The 22,905-nt window shown below is 48.0% G+C and overlaps 1 protein-coding gene across 1 annotated transcript in view; it reads left to right on the forward strand.

Annotated features, from left to right (window-relative positions):
• CRISPLD2 (cysteine rich secretory protein LCCL domain containing 2) overlaps window positions 1-8,690 on the forward strand; it is a 32,719-nt gene extending 24,029 nt beyond the window's left edge. The window contains exons 12-15 of the mRNA XM_077310025.1: window positions 761-833; window positions 1,453-1,528; window positions 4,894-5,027; window positions 6,097-8,690. Of these exons, the coding sequence (XP_077166140.1) occupies window positions 761-833; window positions 1,453-1,528; window positions 4,894-5,027; window positions 6,097-6,151 (338 nt within the window). The 3' untranslated portion in view covers window positions 6,152-8,690. The remainder of the gene's footprint in view (window positions 1-760; window positions 834-1,452; window positions 1,529-4,893; window positions 5,028-6,096) is intronic.
• The last annotated feature ends 14,215 nt before the right edge of the window (window positions 8,691-22,905 follow it).

Consider the following 22,905-nt stretch of genomic DNA (forward strand, 5'->3'; position numbering starts at 1 on the left):
CTAGTTAGCTTTCCTACGCCAGATGGCTGCTTCAGGGAGCCGTGACTCATGAAAGCTCCCCCCCCTGCCCCAAATTCTGTTAGTCTTTCAGGTGCTCCTAGACTCTTTTCCTCCACTGCAGGCAGACTAACATGGCTACTCCTCTTGACCCGTGTCCTTGAGGGGCACCGTCTGTAGCCATACAGAGCGGAAATCCATCAGGCTTATGATTTGGCTGGCAAGGCCTGGGAGTGGCGGTCAACAAATTGCTGCTGTTGTTGTTAGTTGTGAAGTCGTGTCCGAACCATCGCGACCCCATGGACAATGATCCTCCATCAACAAATATAATTAATGAATAAATAAAATTAATATGAGGACAGATGGACCGTGTTAGTCCTGAAGGTGCTACCAAATTCTTTGCTCTCTTATACTACTACAAAAAGGCTAACGTGGCCGCCCATCTTGATCTAGACCAGGGGTAGTCAAACTGCGGCCCTCCAGATGTCCATGGACTACAATTCCCAGGAGCTCCTGGGAATTGTAGTCCATGAACATCTGGAGGACCGCAGTTTGACTACCCCTGATCTAGACCAAACCATTTAGCTCCTAGCAAGAGATAACAGAATTGGTTCATTCTGGGCACAGCATGCAAGGAAATGCCATTAGAGAATCTCGGCTTCTGATTTAAGATTGTTATTACAGCATAATCGTCATGCTCTTAGCAAAGGGTCTCCTTCCAATTTGTGGGCCCCGAGGCTGACTCTACCATGTCTTCCCACAGTGCAGACGCTGGATTGTTACACCACCGTAGAGGAGCTGTGCCCATTCAAGAAACCAGCTGCTCACTGCCCCAGGTAAAAAGTCACGCCCGCTTTAGTGGGGGTCACCACTGGGGAACGTAATAGCTTAGTAGTCTAGCAAAGCTGCATTTCGGGTTCTGGCATGGTGCAGGGCAGCAGATTAGCAAACATCTACATGAGTTAACAGACAGATGTGATTATGTAATCATTTTTTTTTCTTTTTTGCATTTTCTTTTTATCCTTTTGTCTTTCCCATGGCAGGAAGGAAGGAAGGAAGGAAGGAAGGAAGGAAGGAAGGAAGGAAGGAAGGAAGGAAGGAAGGAAGGAAGGAAGGAAGGAAGGAAGGAAGGAAGGAAGGAAGGAAGGAAGGAAGGAAGGAAGGAAGGAAGGAAGGAAGGAAGAAATAGATGGCAGACTGACAGAAACGCACAGATGGATGGATGGATGGATGGATGGATGGATGGATGGATGGATGGATGGATGGATGGATGGATAGATGAGAACTGAGAGATAGGGCATGTGTGGATGCCACCCTTGAAGCTGTAGACCTTGGAAGGATGTTCCTATGGGTTCAGCTCATCTGTACAAAATAGGCCCTTGCATAAGGAGTACACAGATTTTACTCTTTTGAGTTAAAAAAAAATTAATATCCATGTTGTGATTTTTTTTGTAGGTCCTACTGTCCAGCTTACTGCAAGGAAGAGCCTTCCTACTGGGCACCAGTCTACGGCACAAATATATATGCAGATGTGAGTATTCCTCTCCACTTCCTGCTTGGCACAATGGGTGAGGCCAGGGCAATGCATCTCTCCAAGGCTTTTGTGCATTATCTGAGTGGGTGGACGTCTTCTACACCCTGGCTGCATGGGATAGCAAGATCTGGAATTGCTGCTAGTATGCAGATGTCAGAGGCAGTTACCCTGAGGAAAAGGGCTGCTTTGGAGGGTTGTTGTAAAAGGTTGCCAACCTGCAGGTGGAACCTGGAGTACTCCTGGAATCACAGCTCATCTCCAGGCTATGAAGATCAGTTCCCCTGGAGAAAATGACAGAGGGTGGACTGTGCAGTGCTGTGCCCCACAGAGGCAGTTGTCCTTCCTGGCCTCCTGAATCTCCAAGCATTTTCCTCCCCAGAGTTGGCAACCGTACTGCTGGCTTTCTGGATTGAAAAAGGCCTCCGGTGGGAAACTGAAGAGCACTTAAGAGCCTTTTTCAAGCCAGAAAGCTACTTCTCCAGTTGCCAACTCTGGGTTGGGAAATTCTTGGGGTTCGGGGGATGGAGCCCAGGAAGATCAGCAACCTCTGAGGGTCTGGCGTTGAGCCCCTTGAGAAGTTGCAGGATGCTGTCAAAGGACCAAGGAGACGTCCTCTTCTGTAAAGGTCAGGAACAAAAGGCACAATCTGCTGGCTCTCGCAGGGGAACAAGCTCTCCAGAGCAGTGGTGCCCCTGGTTCTCCTCAACTTCGGCCAAAGATGCCAGCAAACTGTCTCGAGTCAGAATCGCAGCAGGCAGCCACTGAAGGCTGCAGTGGGGAGTCCAGAGTGCCTCTCAGGGGCAACGAGGCAGGAACACGGCTCACTTGACAGGAACTGGAGCTCTTCCTTTCCCCCCAACAGGGGTGAGCCAGCCTATCTAAACCTTTGGTGCTGTGGGGCAGGACCAAGCCACCGTGCATCTCACAGTCAAGTATGGCCGAAACTGTGAATACTTAAATCTACAGATCGGGGCAATGCTGATTGTAAACAGACGGTTCTCGGAACTTGGTGGAACCGCCGGGCTTGCTGAATAATCTGGAAGCTTAAAAAATACAAGGGGGAGGGGGGGGTTAAATCCCTCCCCCAGCTGGCTGCATGAGGAGGAGCGGGGAATCAAACCTGTCTTGCCAGATTAGAGGCCACTGCTCTTAACTACAGAACTGGAGCGCCCATTTTTTTTTTTTTTGTGGCCTCTGATGCGAATAAACTGAACGGAGGACATTTTGTATTTCCAGTCACCCCTTTGGTTTCCAAGTGTTGAATACTGCGGCGCCCGCCAGCAGGCAAAGCACGGAGGAGGGAAGGGAGCCTTATCTTATGAAGCCACGAGAGAGCTTTGGAAAGCTCTCCGGCCAGAGGGTGATCCTGCACCAAAATCACCGGGAGTCCAAGGCTCCCTCCGCAAGGAGGGTGGGACGTGTGTTTCCCAGGCCGTGTTCTGGAACGCTAATGAGGCGAGAGAGAGAGAGAGAGAGCGTTTTTCTGTTGCAAGATCAAAAGTGACTCTGTCTTTCACCGTTTGTGAGGCCGTGAGCCGAGGCTGAGTTTCTGCAGATGGAAACATGCATAATGAAGCTGACTTGGAGCGTTAAAAATATATATCTTTTAAAGCACCTACGGAGAACACAGGCATGCCTCAGCCGGCTTGGCGTCAACAGGGCCCTCCAGAGACTGGCATCTCTGACTTCTGCCCTGTGGCTTCAAGAGTTCTGGGGTCCTTCAGGGTTGGGGTCGAAGGGGAGGAAGGGGTGTGCTCGCCATGCACAGGTGGAAATTATCAGCAGGCAGCTCCTTCCAGAAATACACACCACGGACCAGACGCGGAGGAGGAAGCCTTCCTAGTGAATGGGGTGTTGTGGAACAACCAGGCTTGGTCGCTTGAGGGCAGAGAGGTTTTTTTTTTATTTTTAAGTCAGTTTTTTTTCTTGGAGAGTTTGCTCTCGCGTGTTGACCGTGCTCCCCTGTTCTCCTTGACCATATATAGAAACCCCCAAAACCGAGCTGGCGACGGAAACACTGCCTGCTGCCAACACGGAGGCAGGGATGAATGTAAACGGGGAGAGACAAAAGCCGTCCTTTTATGGCCCGGGGTGTGCGAGAGGGACGGAGTGATGTATAGACTGTGTGGGTGATCCATACATAAATATGCTCGTGGCATGGACGCCTTTTGGCACCTCGAGGATGCCTGTGCTAGGAATTCGAAGGCCGAGAGGGACACAGAGAGGGTTTCTTCCTCTCTGCTTTGCAGCAGAGCCCGTAAATCTTCCCGAACTCAGACTGAGCTTCTCGGCAGATCGGTGTTCTCGACGATTAGTCAGTGCCCCAAGCAGTTCTGGAATGCGGTCATCCGTCAAGGGGTGTCGTGCTCCTCGTCAGCGGTGTGTGCTGCAGCCCAGGAGAACAAATTCATCCTAGGCCTGGATTTCCAAGGCAAGAGGCAAACAGAGGTCGATTTTGCATAGCGACCCCAGAGTCCTTTGGTGGACTTGAATCCTCCGGAAGAAGTTCCTCACAGTCAGAGCAGTTCCTCAGTGAAACAGGCCTCCTCGGGAGGGGCGGGTTGTCCTTCTTTGGACGTTTTCAAGCAGAGGCTAGAGAGAAATGCCGAATTCTGTGAATTTAGGCAGATGGTGAGTGGGTGGGCAGAAGGGATTGTGTCCATGGCTCATGGCTCTTTCTTGCATGCCCAGGGAAATGTCGACCGCCACTTTGGGGGTAGGGGGGCAAATTTCTTCCAGGCCAGACTGTGGGTTTTTTTTGAGGGGGCAACATCTGGGCATGGAATTGGGGTCACTGTGGGTGGGCAGGTAGTTGTGAGTTTCCTGCATTCTGCAAAGGGGGGGGTTGGACTAGGTGACCTGGAGGCCCCTTCCAACTCTTTGATTCTAATCTGGAGAGCTGGGTTTGATTCCCCATTCCTTCACATGCAGCCAGCTGGGTGGCAGTCCTATTAGAGCTGTTCTCACAGAGCAGCTCTGTCTGAGCTCTCTCAGCCCCACAGACCTCTCAGGTGTTTTTTGATGGGAGAGGAAGATGATTGTAAGCTGCTTGGAGACTCCTTTGGGTACTGAAAAGTGGGATATAAAACACAACTTCTTCCCGCATCCAGGACAGACCCTGCTTAGCTTCTGGGATTTTACGAGATGGGCTAGACTAGGCCATCCAGATCAGGGTTCCTAGAAATTGGGTAAGGATTTTTTAATTTTTGTCTTGGCCATCAAGTCACAGCTGACTTCTGGCAACCCCATGAGGTTTTCAACTCAAAAGATGTTCAGAGGTGGTTTGTGGCTGCCTGCCCTCCACTGGCTACTCCGTGATGCTCCATTCCTTGGTTAAAAGTGATTGCTTCTCCCTCTTCCAGAATTCCAGTATCTGCAAGGCAGCCGTGCACGCTGGAGTCCTTACAGACCAAGCTGGCGGTTACGTGGATGTGATGCCTGTGGAGAAGAAGAAATACTACAAAGGTTCCCTGAAGAATGGCATCCAGTCAGAGAGGTAAGTTGCTCCAGGAAGTTCCTAATATAAATGCACTAACTGCACATTTCCTCTGATGCCCCATGTTGGATATCCTTCATGCTCTGTCAAATCATGCCCACAACAGATCTTGCATTTTCCAACAGATTATAAATAACATTAATAAATAACCTGGCATCTCTGAGTTTCCTTGCCAACGTGTCCTTGGATCGCCAGCACGGTTCCGATGCCAAGGGTCACCACTCTGCCATTCTGGTCTTTGGTTCCACTGGAGAGTCTGAGAAAGTACTTCTTGGCTAGCCTTCTCCCGGATCTTTGACGTCCCGTGTTATGCCCTCTTGGCCCTTTATCCACAGGGGACAAGGGGATGCTGGGAATTTCCCAAAAGAGGCACCATCAGGAGTTCTGAGATCTGAAGCTCTCAGGGCTAAGACTGGCTTCAGATTCCCCCTGCCTTTCCCCCCTAAGACAAAAATAGGAGAAGAGCAAGACAGGTTTTGAAAAACCATGCTCAGACACGGGAACTCCGGGAGAATGTGTGCTTTTGAACACAGAGTTTGAATGTCGAAGAGCCGAGAGAATCATTCTTCCCAACTTTGATCCCCACTTTTCTTCAGAGGAGCGACTTCAAGCTGGTTCTCCGGTGGTCTCATGTCTGTACAGCTGATAGGCTGGACATCTTTTGTCAATCACAGCTGGCTACCCCCTGGGAGTCACTGGGGATGGGTTTGGGCAGGGGGGTTGGCGATGAAATGACCTTTTTGACACCAAACAGGAAGTGATGTCATGGTGTTGGGGGAGACCATCTAGAATTCACTCAAAGTTCTGTGGTCCAGCGATAGTGCTTGGGGTGACCTCTAGAGTGCCATTCCCATGAGATGGCTTCACGACTGCTTTGGTGCCAGAAGTGACAGCACTTCACCACTTGTGAAGAGGGACAGGAGGAAAATCTCAAAAAGACCTGGGCCCCCAGCAACAGCGATGACACGAGCAAATAAATGACATATCTTCCACTTTGTGAGGGGGGAATGCCCTGTGGTTTTCGTATGTCCCCCCCCCCTTGAGCTTGTTCTTGGTTCTCCCTTTCCAGCGTCAAGACGCCAAGAGATGGAAAAGCCTTCCGAATTTTTGCCGTGAAGCAGTAAATTTCCTGGAGGACGTTGGCAGGAGAACGTTGCCGAGGACTGGAGAGATAAGAAGACCAAACGTGATGGTGTTTGCCCTGAAATATAATATGACAAAAACTCTTGTTAGCCAAACTCTTCCTTCAGGGAAAAACAGAACCAAAGGTGGGGGAATACCTTTCTGATCTAACCGATTCACACCTTATCGGCGTCAGCTCAGTCAAGTATTAAATGTAATTTTCATGTTCCGGTCGCCTGACAACGGTTGTAAGTTCCGATAACGGGGCAGAGAGCTTAGCATCTCCCTTGTACAACCTTCTTTCTCCGAAGGCAGTGTTTCACATTTCATGGATTAGACTGTTATTGAAATGAGGGGGGCGGGGGCACCGAGGACGTGGCTGACGTTAGGTAGAAGAAGGACCAAGGTGGATGGAGAATTTGGAGGCAGCTCAATTGAGTTCCCTAGGTATTTCCCCCCCCCCCCATTTTTTGTAAAGAGAACCTGCCACTTGGGGAACTCTTGAATGGTCAACAACAGGATAAATTGGATCCATTGAGAACAACGTCAAAATGTTAGGTGATAGGCTTGTTCTGGAGTTATTGGAAAGGACGGTGAACCTGTGGTAACTTTCTGGGCAGGTGGGATGAGAAACAAAGGGCCTTTTTTTTTTTTGGAAACGGTGCATTTCTATGCAAGAAGGGAAAATAAAGGTAGTCTGGGTTTGCTGGCCAAACCATGTAAGGAAGTTAGGAAGCCAGGTGGGGTTTGCCAGAAGTCAAGGAATTAGGACTCCTGTCTGGGCACATTTTGATTGAAAGTTAAGGCAGCATTGTTTTATTTCCAATTAAATGCCGTTTATTTTACGCAGCAGTGCTGGTCATATCCTATATAAGCAATGCTCTCTAAAAATCATCTTTATTTTGCTAGAAGGTTAAGTATCATTACGAAGGATATGTGCTTTGCCTTCTTGGTTTGTACAGATTTGGGCTTTATTATTTACATATATTTTATTATTATTAAACAGCCAATAGGGCTGGACTTGTGTTCTCGTATGCATTATGTATGTAGATTACATGCAGATTCTAACTTTGAACCTATCGAATAGCACGTAACTTCCAGGAGTGATTTCAAAGGGGCTAGATGTTAGGAGCGAACCATTTGCATTGACATAAAACTTTCATGTTTGACAAAAACTATAGCTGAAATCCAAAGGAGTTGCTTGCATATCCTGGAGCAATATCTGGCATCTTTTCTTGCCTTCCAGACTAATGTCACAAAGTGCCATAAGGTGATCATTTGAACATGTCCTAGCTATTTATGTTAAGCAATCTATTGCAAAGGTCAGCTTTATTCGTTTTTGAAAGCATAACACACATGCTTAAATCGGTGCTCTGGAATTTGAGGTCTGTACATGAGCCACACTTAATGAACAGGTGCTAATTAGGGACAGGTACTCATCCCACCAAATCCACTCCAGAAATCTTCTCGCGGGAATAACAAATTGTTCAAATATCTTCGCTACCGTGAGTGCCATGTGACAGAGATCACAGTGGTCATCAGAAGGACTATGCCACACACTAGATTGTGGAGGGGACTCATAGCAAGGAGCTGAGGCTTGCAGGTGTTGGCCTACCATGAATATCTCATTGCAAACCATGGCTTGAACTTCTCAAGGATCCAGTTGAAATCCATTCCTGGTTGGATCTGGTCCCCAGACCTGGAACACAGCAATGGGGGAAAGAGGAAACACCCAAATCAGGCTCTCCAGCTGTCCATGGACTACAGTTCCCATGAGCTCCTGCCAGCAGGTGCTAGTGTTTCCAAGGCAAGAGTCCTTCAGAGGTGGCTTGCCATTTGGTACATCTGCATAGTGACCCTTGACCTCATTGGTGGCCTCCCATCCAAATACTAACCAAGGCCAACCCTGCTTAGCTTCTGAGATCTGACCAGAATGGGCTCTTCCGGGCTGCTGATTCCGCACACGTTAGATAATGCGCTTTCAATGCAATTTAGAAATATATTTTGCTGGCAGGGGCTCATGGGAATTGTAGTCCACGGACGTCAGGAGGGCCACCATTTGCCTACCCCTGATCCAAGGTGTGCAGCACTGGCCCAGGTCACACTACAGCCCTTTGTTTTGGGCTCTTCAGCGTCTGCGGTGCTCTAGTAATAAAGTGGGAAGGAAACAAGACAGGGGCATTGTCAATATACCGGTGGACCGATCCAAATTTGAAAAAGGACAAGGCTTTCAGTTTCTCAGTCGTCTCTCGGGGTTTCTTCTCTGCCTTTGAAGAGTGTTAATCTGCATTGGTCTTATCTGTAGGCCACAAGTGTCTGCAGTTTGTGTATATTTGCTTTTGTTTTTTCTATGAAAAACGATGTATTTTGTACTTACTTCCTTTGTAAAAAAAAGAAAGAAAGAAAAAAGTTTACTGTAAATGGTGTTTGTTTGGCTTCTGCCTGATCTTTTTACAGGCCAGCTTTCAGGCCTTTCAAGCTGTTGTTGTGTTTCCGTCTCCTCAGCCAAGTATCTATACAATAAAATATTTGGGTTTCTTACTATTGTGGTTTATGACTTTGTGAAAATAAAAACTTCGTTTCGGTTGGTTTTTAAAATCCACTTCCCCGGGTTTGATGGAAAGGGAGAGTTGGCCCTGAATCCATGTGTTGGATTTCTTCTGTGTGTCCACAGACATCTTTTAAACGGCGGAAAGGATTGCAAGTGTATCTCCTGAATGTTGTGCATAACCCGAATGTGATGTATAAACCTCTATGTCAGAGCATATTGCTAGAACCCACCATGTGGGATCTTTGTGCGATAGCACTGGGGTTCAAAAGAACATACGATGAATGTCGAATATGTATTCCCCAGTTTTCTTCTTGAAGGGATCCAACTTTAAAACAGTGACACACACACACAAACACACAATGCAGTTTAAATTAAACGAACTGTAGTGAATAAGGTTGCCAGCTTTGGGTTGGGAAATACCTGGAGGCTAGGGGGTGGGTGGGATTTGGTGTGGGGAGGGTCCTCAGAGGAGTATAATATTATGGAGTCCACACCCTCCCTAACTGTCATTTTCTTGAGGGGAAATTATTTCTGCCCCCTTGAGATGAGCTATTATTCCAGAGCAGGGGTAGTCAACCTGTGGTCATTGAGATGTCCATGGACTACAATTCCCATGAGCCCCTGCCAGCAAATGCTGGCAGGGTCTCATGGGAATTGTAGTCCATGGACATCTGGAGGACCACAGGTTGACTACCCCTGTTCCAGAGGATCCAAGGTCCTGCCTAGGGGTTGGCATCCCCAGCCATTAACTATATCTTGGGTCAACCCTGGATCCAAGGGGCCAATTTACTCAAGGCCCAGACCTGAGCTACAAGTCGAGATGCCAGCCTCCAGATGGGACCCCAGAATTACAGCTCATCTTCAGACTACCGAGATCAGTTCCCTTGGAGAAAATGGATGCTCCATCCCCAAATCTCTAGGAGTTTCCCAACAGCCCTCCCTCCATCTCCTGCTGGTGGCCAGAAGAAAACAGGACACCCTAGTCAAGGGCCAGTATCTCCAGCCATTTTCTCCAGGGGAACTGATCTCTTTAGTCTGGAGATGAGCAGTCATTCCAGGGTCTAAATATGCAAAGGAGGAAGAGGAGAACACCAGTTGCTTAAAGAAGAAATAGTTTGATTTAGAAGAGAAATAACTTGGTAGAGAAAAGGAGGGAGGGAGGGAGAGCGTCCTAACTGTTTAATCGACTAACGATTGTTCCTCTGAAGGCAGTTGGGAGGAAGCATGTTCAAAGGACCAGGAAGTCCCCAGTTGAGCACAAAGCCCCCCAAGGCTGGTTGGAGCTATGACATTACGGAAGAGTTGTGTAAACAAACTACCATCAATATTTTGGTCACACTGGGATTCTTTTGCTACTTGGAAAGGCAGTTTCAGGACATGTGATTCTTCTGTGCTTCATGAACTTTACCTGTCACATGCAATAATCCTCAAAAGTTAATAGCAAAATGATCCTACGTCTGGATTGCTTTCTGTCTTTCTTTTTTAAAACCTCAGTTTCATTCCCTTTGTCAGATTTATGAGCTGGACAGTGCTTGACATCCCCCTCCTTCAGTCCCCTCCAAGTCACCTACAAAGGGTGGATGAATTGTCATGGGACAATTTAGGAACTATTGTTCACTATATAATAAAGATCAATAAAGATCTAAATTCTCCTCCTCTTCAGATTCTATACATAAATTGCCCAATCTCCCTCTCATCCGAAAACATTATTTAATATTTGATATTTCACCAAGTTTGTTGATCTGTTATCACCATCCCAGCCCTTCCATTATGACCACTTGTTCCAAAATACGCTTATAGTCTCTGCAAATCTACATGGACATTTGAACAAAAACCTTATTTCACTATAATTCAAAATAACAGTTCTGTATCAATAGGGAGACACCGAAGAGAATAAAAACTGTCTCAATATAACTTCTATTTAATTCTATACATAATTATCCAGGGGTTTCTTTCCTTTCATATGTTTCTCACTCTAGATTTAACCACTGTTCTCGTAACAGACTCTCCATCTTTCCTCAAATGCTGACATTTGTTTTTCAAGATCCCACCAGCTCTGACCTCCAGGTCTGCAGTAGAACCAACTTTGAGGTCCTCCAGAAAAGGAAGAAGGGTCTTGCCAAATTGTTTGTTTGCGTTCCTAATGGGCTTGTGGGTGTGGGTGTGTGTTTATATCAGGAGAGGCATTCTGGGAGATACATGGCATCCAGGCCGGCTAGAGCTCGACAAATCTGAGCAGCCCCGAATAACACCATTTTTATTTACCAAGGCGGGCTCAATCATAAACAGCATTTAGGACTCGACCGACTAAAGGTCATGGTCTTATGCCTTCAGCATGAATGTTGGACAGCAGCGATGGGTGCTTTGCTTGCATTTCGTTTATTTAAGACCGACTGTCGTCCAAGTAAACTCTAGTTAAAAAAAGCGCAGAGAGCAAAGAACAGTGGACCTCCACTGTTTCCTTCGTTGATGAATGGGAGGGAAGGTGGCTTTCGTGGATTCCTCGGTGTGCTGCAAGAAATACGCCCACCAAATATTTTTCTCACACTCGACAAAGCGTGAAATGCGGAGTGCAGTTTTGGCAGCTGCTTCCGGGCTCTGACTCTGGAGTTTTCTTTGTCGTGATGTCTGGACTAGCGTCTCCCTCCTTGGATGCTGGTTTTCGTTTGCCATTAAACTCAACTGATGAGTCAGAACAGCTTGCTGAGTTACCTGAGTTGAAAAGGGAGCTTCTTTCCATCTGCTTAATTTCTGTGGGATTGTAAAACTGCTCAAGGGACTGTTTTTGCGAGCGGAGCGTGGTCTGTGGATGATCTGAATGAGAGCACAGTTGTCACGGCTGGAGTCTCCTGCTGTCTTTGGCTTGCAGGCAGGTGGGTGGACACTTGGGTAAGGGTATAAATGGTAGCTGGAAACCTCTTGGCTCCTGAATAGGTGGAAGTCTTCCCACTGCCCCTTGATGGAGTGTGGGGCTGGGAAAGGTGGAGGGAGAGCAACACAGAATTACACAGCAACATCATTTTAGGGTGAAGATGCAGAAGTTGTATCTTGCGGCACTCTACGAATTCCCTCAGTCTCTATGGTAAAGACCATAGAGGGAATTCCTAGAGTGCCGTGAGACTCCAGTCTTCACCGTAATACAATCCTTTGGGTAGTGAAAAGCAAGATATAAAAAAAGCAGCTCCTCCTCTTCCTCCACCTCCTCCACGTCCTGCCATTTCTCTGCACATTTGCAGGGGAACTGAACCCAGGCATCCTCTTGAAAGTGAAGCCAGTGAAGATTTGGGGGACAGACCTGTGGAATGCAAATGACGGCAGCTGGCCAACTTCCAGCTGGTGTCTGGAGATCTACCAGAATTGCAACTCTTTTTTGGGCTACGGAGATCAGTTCCCCTGCAGGAAATGGCTACTTCGGAGGGTGGGCTCTGTGGCATTGAAGTAACTCCCCATTTCCAGGTATTTCCCAATCCGGAGCCAACAGCCATTGCAGTAATGAACAGAAGCACTCCCAAACAGGTATTCTTGTGTAAGCCACCTTTGTGATCCTTCTGGGTCAAAATCTGGGGTAGGAATTGAAGATATTTTAAGAAGGGGGAAGAAGAAGGGGAAGCAAAGTTGGCAAGGATGGGTTTTTAAAAAGATCCCACCCACAGTTTTATTTATAAGGTGCCAGGTAGAGCCCAGTTTACAGCATACAAACCAGCACATTTTGTCCGCCTGCTAAAATTAGGAGTCACTCGGTGCATTGGGAATGTAGCAGTGAACGGGAATTTGTTCTGAAGGGCCCTTGGCCAAACCACGGACGCCCAGAGAGAGAGAGAAGGGGGGGGGGGGAGAGATCATGCAAAAGCAATTGTGAACGAGTGATCGCAGAACAATTATTTTCTGCTGTACAAAAATTGAAATCAACAATCCACAGCCAGATGGATGTGCTTGGGTGTTAGTGGAAGGAAGAAGGTGTAAGTTCCAGTCTCCAGTTTTGAGGTTTTCAAATGTGGCTTTGGCACATTCCAGCATGTGGCTAAAAGGAAGCTTTGGCAGCCATTTTGGGACTGGCTCTGCCTCCTGTGGCGGCCATTTTGTGGTGGCCATTTTGTGCCTGCACCCACCACACTGTATCAGAATTCCACAGGTGCCTGCAGGCCAGACCCCATCCTCGGACTGCGGCAGCGTTGCTCAGTGTGCCATTTGTGTTCCAGCAAACAAAAGTTTGTGCCTGGTTGCCTTGCTTTATCATTTTGATATCAATGCCAAATGATATCGCACAACTGAAGTGCAAATGGGCCAGGTCCAAAATCCCTTTAAGTGTGTTTGTTTCCCCTCAGATGCCAGGGCTTCGAAACTTTAATATTCTATTCTCCTTTGACCGTGTGTGTTTGTGCGTACACGTGCCTATGTGCATCAGGAACAGTTGCACAACTGTTATGCAACCTTACAGAATTCGGCAAAACAAAACCCCATCCTGAGCCAGGTTATGAAAGACAGAGCCTAGAAGCGCATGCGCGCATTCCATGGTGCACACTGTCATAGGGTTCTTGGCCTTCCTCTCCCGGACTCTTACCACCCTCCAAAATTAGTTCTCTCTTCTGCGCAAAAATCGTTTTCCATCTCTTTCTGACAGGCAGAGATCCTCGTATTCCTGGGGGAAGTTGCACAATCATCCGGCGATGAGTCCAGAAAGGAGGGAGAGATAAATAATTCCACTCTTGTTGTTATTTAAAAGGAGCTGCGTAGTTCCAAAGCCAAGGAAGCTTTTGACCTATTCAACCTTGGGACTCACATTTAATATCCACCTGCCATGAGGGAGCTGCAGCGTTGCTGTTGTTGGTGTTTAAATGGCTGTGCATATCTTCTTTCCCTTCTCAGTTCACTTCTCCCCCCTTCTCTGGGCCAAAATTACATATCGTAGGAGCATGCATGTTTATCTAGCATAAGCCAGGTCAAAGGAAGTCCTTCTTCATCCAACGAGTCATTCACACGTGGAATTCACTGCTGCAGGAAGTTGTGACAGCGACACACAGACAACTTCCGGGGCTGGAGCAGAGGTATGAGGCACAAGGGATGGACGGAACACTTTTCTCAAACCTTGTCAATAAACCTTTCGTAATCAGACCAACCGTTTGGTTAATGCCGGAGTCTGCGTCAATGGAAGTTTTAATCGTCTGCAGAAGTGGCCAGCCATAAATCGTAAACAGTGTTCACGGTTCAACAATATATATTTTTAACAGCTCATTTCATGCCTGGTTTACCGCTGAATTTATGGCTTATCCGCCACTGTGATTCACTAGCTCCAAGCAGTTTACATCCTGTGCTGAAAAATACTTCTTTTCGTTCTTCTTTCTTTTGTTGTTACGTGCACATGGGCCCAGGGGGGAGGGGGGGTTGTCTGCATGCGTATTGTGGGCAAAACACTAGTTTTACACTCTTTTGCCTCATTTCCTTGGAGAGTCACCCCAGGTGGCTGAGTTACACCTGTGTCTCGTTGGAAGAGGCAAGAACTATGGAGTGCATGAGTGAAGAGAATATGGAGAATGTCCTGCAGGTGGCATCAGAGGAGTTGTGTATTTAGCATAGTTACAGTGGGAACTTCCTGATATTTTCAAATCATCCCCTCCAGTGCACTGATTGGCTCTTTTGGAGACTTCCTGCTTCTTTGAGTGCACTTTCTTCCTGCTTGTTTCCTCAACAGACAGAATGACTGCAGATGACAGTTAGACAGTTAGGAATCTCTCTCCTCTTCTCGTTCTACACGTAGTTTGTTTTTCTTCTTGATAGACCAATTTTATTCTTTTAAGCATCCTGGTGCTCGGATCCTCTTGCATATTTAAACTCTGCCAACTTATAGCCCCAACATCAATACCCGATTACTCTGTTGATGACAAATGAATGTGCAAATGACTTCCAATATAAGACATGCCGATTTAAGGCTGTGATGTTTGCATGCTTCCCAGACGCAAATATTCCCTAGGCACTGTAATTAACTCGGTCAGGAAAAAGCCCCCTTGTAGGAGGTTTCCAGTCAACTCTTCCAAATGCTACTCTGAATTTCACGTCATAGACTTGCACAGTTTGGTAAGATGTTGCAGTTTCCCACCAACTTGATGACCTGGTAGAATGCAGGGATGGGGCAGGGGCCAAACTTGCTCCCCTCAGCACCGATCATGGTGGTCTGGCACAAGATTCCATCGAGGCTTGGAGGGGAAACCCGGCTTGGAGCCTTTCAGATCTTGAAATCAATACATGTGATTCATTTCCCCACTTTCCCAACGTTGACAAAAAAAACCCCACCACATTTGGAATAGTCATCAGAAGAAAACCCAATATGCATAATTGTTATAATAATGGTGTTCTGTCCAAGTTGAAACCAACTCATGGTGACCTCCAGACCACAGCGTTTCCAAGCCTGGAGGAGAGCAGGGGTGGTTGGCTTGCTCCTGTGTAGCAGCCGTTCTGGACTTACTTGGTGGTCCCCCGCCCAAATGCTAACTAGGGCCTTTGCTTCTGAGCTGGGACGAAAATGGATTGTTAGGCTGGACTATTAGGCTGCTATGCATAACGGGGATATTTGCACAGGAAACGGGGATGAGCTGTAATAATATGGTTCAGAAAGAACCCCTACAGCAGGGGTAGTCAAACTGCGGCCTTCCAGATGTCCATGGACTACAATTCCCAGGAGCCCCCTGCCAGCGTTCGCTGGCAGGGGGCTCCTGGGAATTGTAGTCCATGGACATCTGGAGGGCCGCAGCTTGACTACCCCTGCCCTACAGTGAATGTTAAGAGACTGTGCAGGGGTGGCTGAACTGGGGCTCTCCAGAGGTCCATGAATTTGACTTACCGCCAGCCCCTTCCATGAGAACTGTCCATTCAGCACCATACTCTCCAGGGAACATTGAGAATAGGAAATGTTGATTATGTTCTCTAGACCCAGAGGTTTACGCAGGGCGGTGACTTCTTGGCATGCTCATCGGAATGAGTTGCATGTTTCGAGATCCCCAGATGTGTCTTCTTGGCAAGTTGAGGAAAGCCGGTGGGATATCAAGGGGCACAGAGGTAGGTGAAGCTTCCCAAACCTCCTCTTTGCATGGTCAGTGGCTGACAGGACCTGGGACTTCACCCTCTACCATTTACTATTATTCCAAGTTCTCCCTGTCCAACTCATTGACCTTATTCCACAAGAATGAGATCCGAAAGGGCCAAAGCTGGGCAACTTTTCTAAGCAGACTGAAATGCAAATGATAGCTCTTTGTTGGCTTGTTGACTGAAGAACATCAGAAGATCCCTGGTGGATCAGGACCAAGGCCCATCTAGTCGAGCTTTCTGCCCACCCAGTGGACAACCAGCTATCTCTAGTTGCCCACCCCGAGCCAACTGGGAAGGGAAGGTTATACAAATAAAGTTGTTGTTGTTGTGATGATTTACAGTCTGCCTTCCTTACGAAGACTCACAGTAAATAAAACGCTTTACAGCAGGACAATCAGACAGCTCAAGCATAACACAACATGACTCAGGGTTACAAAACTAGAGAGCACTGCAAAAAAAAAACACACACACACACACACAATTAAGGGAATGTCCTCAATTGTAAAAGAGGTAGGAGAATCACCATTTGGAATTATCTGGAAATTGTGCGTTATAAAAGTCAGAGTTTCCCTCCTCTGTAACCTCCACAGATGATTTTGTTTAAAATGTTCCTTGTCTCAAAGTGCTGTCGTAATTTCCCCCAGAAATCTCTTACTGCCTCTGACTGTTCGGCTCAAAGAGCCGGATCCCACGTTCCAGCAAGGAAATTATGCTGTGTGAGTTAGAATGACGTGTTTTTTTTGGGGAAGCTTATAGTGTCATCTTGACTCAGTGATCAGGCTGTATGGTAGCAAGAAAACTATTTTGCAACCCCAGGAGTACTTTCCCATGGAAATGTCCGGTTGCAGGATTTACCGTGGATACAGTGTGGGAGGCCATTGCTAAATGTCATAAACCCACATTACTCTGGAAATGTGCTACTGACAAAACAGGTGAGTTCACTGAAGTCACTCCTTCGTACCAATATCGAAGGAACATTTCACGGTGGCACCAGGGGAAAGAGAGTCTCAGAACACCACGAGAAAGGGGCCATGGGTCAGTGGTAGAGCCTCTGCTTGGCATGCAGAAGATCCCAGGTTCAATCCCTGGCATCTCCAGTTAAAGGCAGGAGGGGGCATGAAAGACCCTGGGGCTGTTCTCTCTTACCCCGGAGGGATGGACCAGAACCGATGGGATGAAATTAATTCAAAAGAAATTCTGTCTAAACATCAGTAAGAAATTCCTGACCGTTATAGTGGTTTCTCAGTATAACAGGCTTCCTCGGGAGGTGGTGGGTTCTCCATCTTTGGAAACTTTTAAACAGAGGCTGGATCTCCATCTGACGGAGAGGCTGATTCTGTGAAGGCTCAAGGGGGTGGCAGGTGACAGTGGGTGAGCGAGAGGGTTGTGAGTGTCCTGCATTGTGCAGGGGGTTGGACTAGATGACCCAGGAGGTCCCTTCCAACTCTATTATTCTATGGTTCTACGATTCTATGGGTGCTGCTACCAGGCTGAGTACCACCCCTGATGTGCTAAAAGTCTCAGTATAAGGCAGCTTCATGTGTCCTTGAATAAGTGTGAATCAGTCCCCAGTTTCAGGTGGGTCACTGTGCTGGTCTGAAGCAGCAGAACAAAATCTCTGGCCAGTGGCACATTTGAGTGATCCCAAGGACTGCTTTCTCTCATATTGACCTGTCTGATCAGCATCTCAGTTGCTAATGCTGGGAGCGAAATTGGCAAAGGAGCATCTGCAGCGTTTGCTCCCAGAATACCCAGTGGCAGTTCTCGTGCAAAGTTCCTCTCCCTCACGTGCATCCAGCTAAGGAGGAGGAGGACACGGCAGAGAATAACACACAAACAGGCCTGATGCTGCTTCGTTTGCCTTCCAAGTACGGAAAAGCAGCTTCTCATTTGCAAAACCGAAATCACATGATGCTTGGGGGGGGGGGAGGGGACCGGCATTAAGAAAATGTGCTCAACTTTTGAACGAAAAATATTAAAAGCTCTGCCCCCCCCTTCCCTATTCTCTGTGTTCCTTTTAAGCAAAAGGCTTTGCTAAGTGCGAGGAAGGCAAGCGAACGGCTCCATTAAAAAGGTCAAACAACAGATGTAGCCTTTCCTTGTGCAATATTTCTTTCCCTCCTCGTTTTGGAAAGGGAACCAAATCGTCTGAGGGTTCCCCCCTCCCCCAACCTCCCAAGTTTGCGAAAGATAAGCACTGAGCAAATGCTCAGGGGTGCCCAGACGTGTCCAGAGCTGCAGGAGCCAGAATGCAGCGACCAAAAAAGACACGTGTCTCCATTTGCAAAAGCGTATTCCTCTTCCTCGGCCTGGACAAGAATATCGTTCATTTCTTGCCACAAATTTACGACGGCTATTTCCAAGGTGCCCTGACCTGAGCTAGATCTCAGAAGCCTCAAAGGGCTGGCTCTAGTCGTCCTTGGATGGAGGAGCAACAAGGAATATCAGGGTCATGATCCTGAGGAAGGCAATGGCAAACCCTCTGCTAGTCTCTTGCCTTGCCTTGGATGTCCCGTCGAACGAAACAACGAGGAAACAGCCAAGGAAAGCAGTGGGCATGTAGAGGAGAGCAACCACCATGATGGATTCTGTCCCATGCCCACGGCCAGTGAATCCGGCCAGCTTACTGCGACGGAGGGGAAGGCTCGGCTGTGCAAACTGCAAAGCTGGCTATTTTTAATTAGCTCCCGCAAAAGCTCATTGGCGGACCGCCTGCATTTGCCTCCTGCACGTCCCACGTTCAGATCTTATCTCTTTCCCGCCATTCTCTTTGGCCCTTTCTGCTCCAGTTGGCCGAGGAATCCAGCAGCTTCTCCAGATCAGCCCCGGGTGGAGCCCGGAGATCGCTGTTCTCCCCAGGCGAACGAGGATTGATTACGGTTGGAGAGAAGATATTTTTCATGTCTTCTCTCCTTGGCGGGGCCCTTTCCTTGGACGGCCTGGGGATGGGCTCGGGAGATGGGGCGCTCGCTCGTGACCGGTGGCTATTGGTTGGCCCTTCCGCCAGTTGGACGGCGGCCTGTAGCAAGCCATAAAACTGCCTGCGTCACCCCCCGCTCCTCTTCTCCGCTGCAGAGAGCCACATCCGGAAGTCGCTTAATCCTCAGCATGTCAGGAAAGGACAGAAACTTGAACGGTCTCCAGGCCGAATCCAGATCGAGCGCATAAAATGTCCCCTCCATGGAGGAAGTTCAAGTTGCGTTGCACAACTGTCATGTTGGGGGCAGGGTGGGGGGAAGTGTTGTGTTGGGGTCTCCTGGCACACGGCTGTTAATTTGCCTCAAGAACTAACAATTACGCTGGTTTCTAGGAGGATTACGTTTCAGGTAGGGTTGCCAATCTCCAGGTGGTACCTGGAGCTCCCCTGAAATTACACTTGACGTCCAGACTACAAAGTTAGTTTTCCCCGTGGATGGTGGACTCTGCAACATTGTACCCCTCTGATCTCCCTCCCTTCCCCAAAGCCCACCCTTCCATCTTCATTCTCACGTATGGCAATTTTCTCCTCTTCCTAAACCTGACTGAGAACGTACCTCTTCCTCAAGGCCCGTGGGACTGAAAATAAGCTGCAGCAGCCATTTTGTGGCCGGTTCAACCTCCTGTGGCAGCCATTTTGTGGCTGCCATTTTGCGCCTGAACCTGCCACATGGTGTTGGAATTCCAGAGCTGTCCACAGGCTCAGAAAGGTCAGGGACCCCTGATATACATGCATGGGCCTCTCTAAGGATTGTTAATAATGTTGTGGAGGGTTTTTCCCCCCACAGTCTCCACATTGGAGAAGAGAGAAAATCCTTCAGGTGATTCCTGGCCCAGTTCCTTGACAAAGATGGATGCTGAGAGCACAAAACTCTTTCCTGTCTTGCTCCAGCCACACACCGTGCTTTGTGAGCAAGACTTTTCTCTTCCTGCCATCCGCACATTATGAATTTCCGCCTCAAAGAGAAATCACTTGACCTTTGTGGGCCTAGACTGGAAAGAAAGGAAGGGTACAGAAATTGTGAAGAGAAGTCAGTCACAAAATAGTTCTGGTGAAGTCCAGGAAAGTTCCAGATGAAATCAGAATGCAAAAAAATAAAAATAAAAAGCCTATGTCTTGGGGTCACCGTGAAACTAAATTGCTAGAAGAAGAGCTTGTTTTTTATACCCTGCATTTCCCTACCTGAGCTAGTCCCAATTTTCTGCTTTGGTTTCCTCTGAAATGCTTCATTTGAACTTTGCATCAAGAAAGAAAGAAAGAAAGAAAGAAAGAAAGAAAGAAAGAAAGAAAGAAAGAAAGAAAGAAAGAAAGAAAGAAAGAAAGAAAGAAAGAAAGAAAGAAAGAAAGAAAGAAAGAAATGCCAGCACTCCAACGAGCCCTTTCTCTCCTTCGGTGAGATGAGCCGTAATTAAGGCGGAAAGGCCATTGAGTCATGAACCTCCAGCTTGGCGTGGCCTCCCTCACATGTCTGCAAATGTGTCCTCTGGCTCGCTGTCAAGATTCGTCCTCCTTTCTCCAAAGGTCATCCTCTCCCACCTTTGCTTTGGAAGGAAAGAGTCCTGAAAAAGGTTTGCGAGAAGAAAAAAAAAACCCGGAGGAGGCATTTGGCTGCCCAGTTTGTATTGCCATGCTGTGTCGTCATCCTGTCCTGCGGTTCCTAGAAGCCCTCTCTCTCCCCCTCCTGGACAGATGGACACAAGTGCCACCCTCGGTCGGAGGCCTCAGCATCCTCGCCAGCTGCTCAGCTGACCCAGAGATGCAACTGTTTGAACGGCAGCCACTTTTAAAATGTTTTGCAACAGCCTGGAACGGCAGCGTCTGTTTGGGAAGCTTATTTTGAACTTTTGTCAACGTTCTTTCTCTGAAGCCGGCGTGCTAAAATTCGCCTGCTTGGCCAGACCCTGTGGATCAGGGGTGGCCAAACTGTGGCTCTCCAGATATCCATAGGCTATAATTACCATGAGCCCCTGCTGACAACCCTACTGTCTGTAAGATAAACCTGACTGGGGTGGTCAAAGGGACCATGTCACTCCAGCCTTGCTCCATTTTCATTGGATGGCGATTTCCTTCTTGGCCCAAGGTACTGGTTTAAAGCCTTCTATGGCTTCGGACCAGCATCATACGACCTGACCACTCAGCTCATCAAATCATAGAATCATAGAGTTGGAAGGGACCTCCTGGGTCATCTAGTCCAACCCCCTGCACTGTGCAGGACACTCACATCCCAAACGCTCATCTACTGTCACCTGCCACCCCCTTGAACCTTCAAGGGTCCTCTTCAAAGGCTCTGATTTGGTTGCACCCATGTCCTGCTTACACACACAGCATGTAGACAAAGAAAGTAACTAGGCACTAGAGTTTGTCAGAATGCCAATGCAAAATCTAAATGGTAGTTAATCCAAAATCACAGCATCAAGTCAGAGGGAAGAGCAAAAAGAAGAGTTCTAAAACACAAGCCAAAGTCCAAAACTGGCGAATCAGTTCAAGTGACAAGATCAGTAACTGACAGGCAGATGGCTTCTGCTCAGCCACTCCCTTCCTGGCTGCTTTTAAGGATATGCTCAGCACCTGCCAACCACCTCAGTCCTGTTCCTGCAAACCCTCGTCCTCGTTCCTGACATGGAGCCAGGGCTGTGCTGCCAATCTGGCACTGCTCTTTCTGTCTTGCAGCTCAGTTGTGGCACCAGAACTTTGGAACTCCCTCCCCACGAAGATCCATGTCCCCCCTGTCATTGTCTTCCACCAATGGATGAATTTGAGTTTCGCTCGGCATTCCTCACTAACTCTTATTAGATTTCCTTACAACTAACTGCAAAGTTGCAGTAAGCAATCAGGCAGGTTTTTTTTTAAGGGGGGGGGGAAGGTTATATCTAGTTGAAATATATTTTTTCAGCCACCAGATGTCTCTGTGTTTTGCCATTCCTGGGTTGGAAGCTGAACAGAAGAGATCTACAACACCATCAAGGTACTATGGATGTCATAGAACCATAGAGTTGGAAGGGGCCATACAGGCCATTAAGTCCAACCTTCTGCTCAACGCAGGATCAGCCGTGATCATATGGCAGATTTAAACCTGTTTCCCAGCCATTCCCTCCTCAGGGCATTCTGAGGACTACAGTTCCACAGAATGCTTGAGCTTGGTTGTAAAACCCTCTGGGCTAGAGAGAGAGAGCTGAAATCGAGGCAGGTTCAGGGGAGAGTGACGAAGATGGTTGGAATGCTGTTCTCTGTGGTCTGGAGACCAGTTACCAATTCTAGCAGCTCTCCAAGCCCTTCCTGGAAGCCGGCAGCCCTACTCATGCTGGACATCAGAACTAGTTCTTCTCAGCATCCTCTTCATACACTGGGAGGGCCTGGGAAAGCCTAAGGTTGCCTAGCAACTGCATTCTCTTCCCTTCCTCCATTCCCAAGGCAGCCGGGACTGAAGATTGCTGGTTGATGATGTTGCTTGTTTGCTGGAAGAAGGATAATGTGGGTGGGGGACAACAGGACCCGTAGTAGCCACCTTCTATTTTAATAGCCGAGGCCGAGATGCAAAGGCTTAAAGGACTGTGTCCACCAAAGATGGATCCCTCGTGGCCTGTTTGAACTGCAGCCCTTTATTGTGCTTTCCACCTGCCGAGATTTGTTCCTGCAGTGAATCACTTGTGTCTCATTATAAATTTCCAGCAGTGTGATGAACGGAGCGCGACAGGGGAGCAGAGCATGAGAAAGCAGGAGCCTGGAGGGTTCTTCGTTGTCCCCTGCCATGCGCTTCAATACCCCAAGGTGGAGGGGCTGCCTGGCACATCACTCGAGAATGAATTTCGACTTGGCGTTTCTTGGCCTACCCATGGCATGCAGAGAGAGAGAGAGAGAGAGAGAGAGAGAGAAGCAGCTGCCTTGACTCTAAGCAGCACCCTGCAAGCTCTCCTGCCTCTAATCAGAAGCCTGGCAGAAGGTCTCCCTCGCATCCGTCATCGTGGGGAATAAAGGAAAATAATCTGAGAACCCTGCCCATGAGGCTTCTCTGCCGGGATCAGGGAAGGCAAGGGAGAGGCAGACAAAATCTGGGCCCTGTTGCTAGCCATTTTTCATCCTTATTCTTTTTCTTGGCTCGTCTTCTCTCCTTTTCGGTTCTGGTCTTCTGAAGAAACATTCACTCAGCC

This window comes from Paroedura picta, chromosome 14, assembly GCF_049243985.1.
Source record: "Paroedura picta isolate Pp20150507F chromosome 14, Ppicta_v3.0, whole genome shotgun sequence".
Taxonomy (NCBI): Eukaryota; Metazoa; Chordata; class Lepidosauria; order Squamata; family Gekkonidae; genus Paroedura; species Paroedura picta.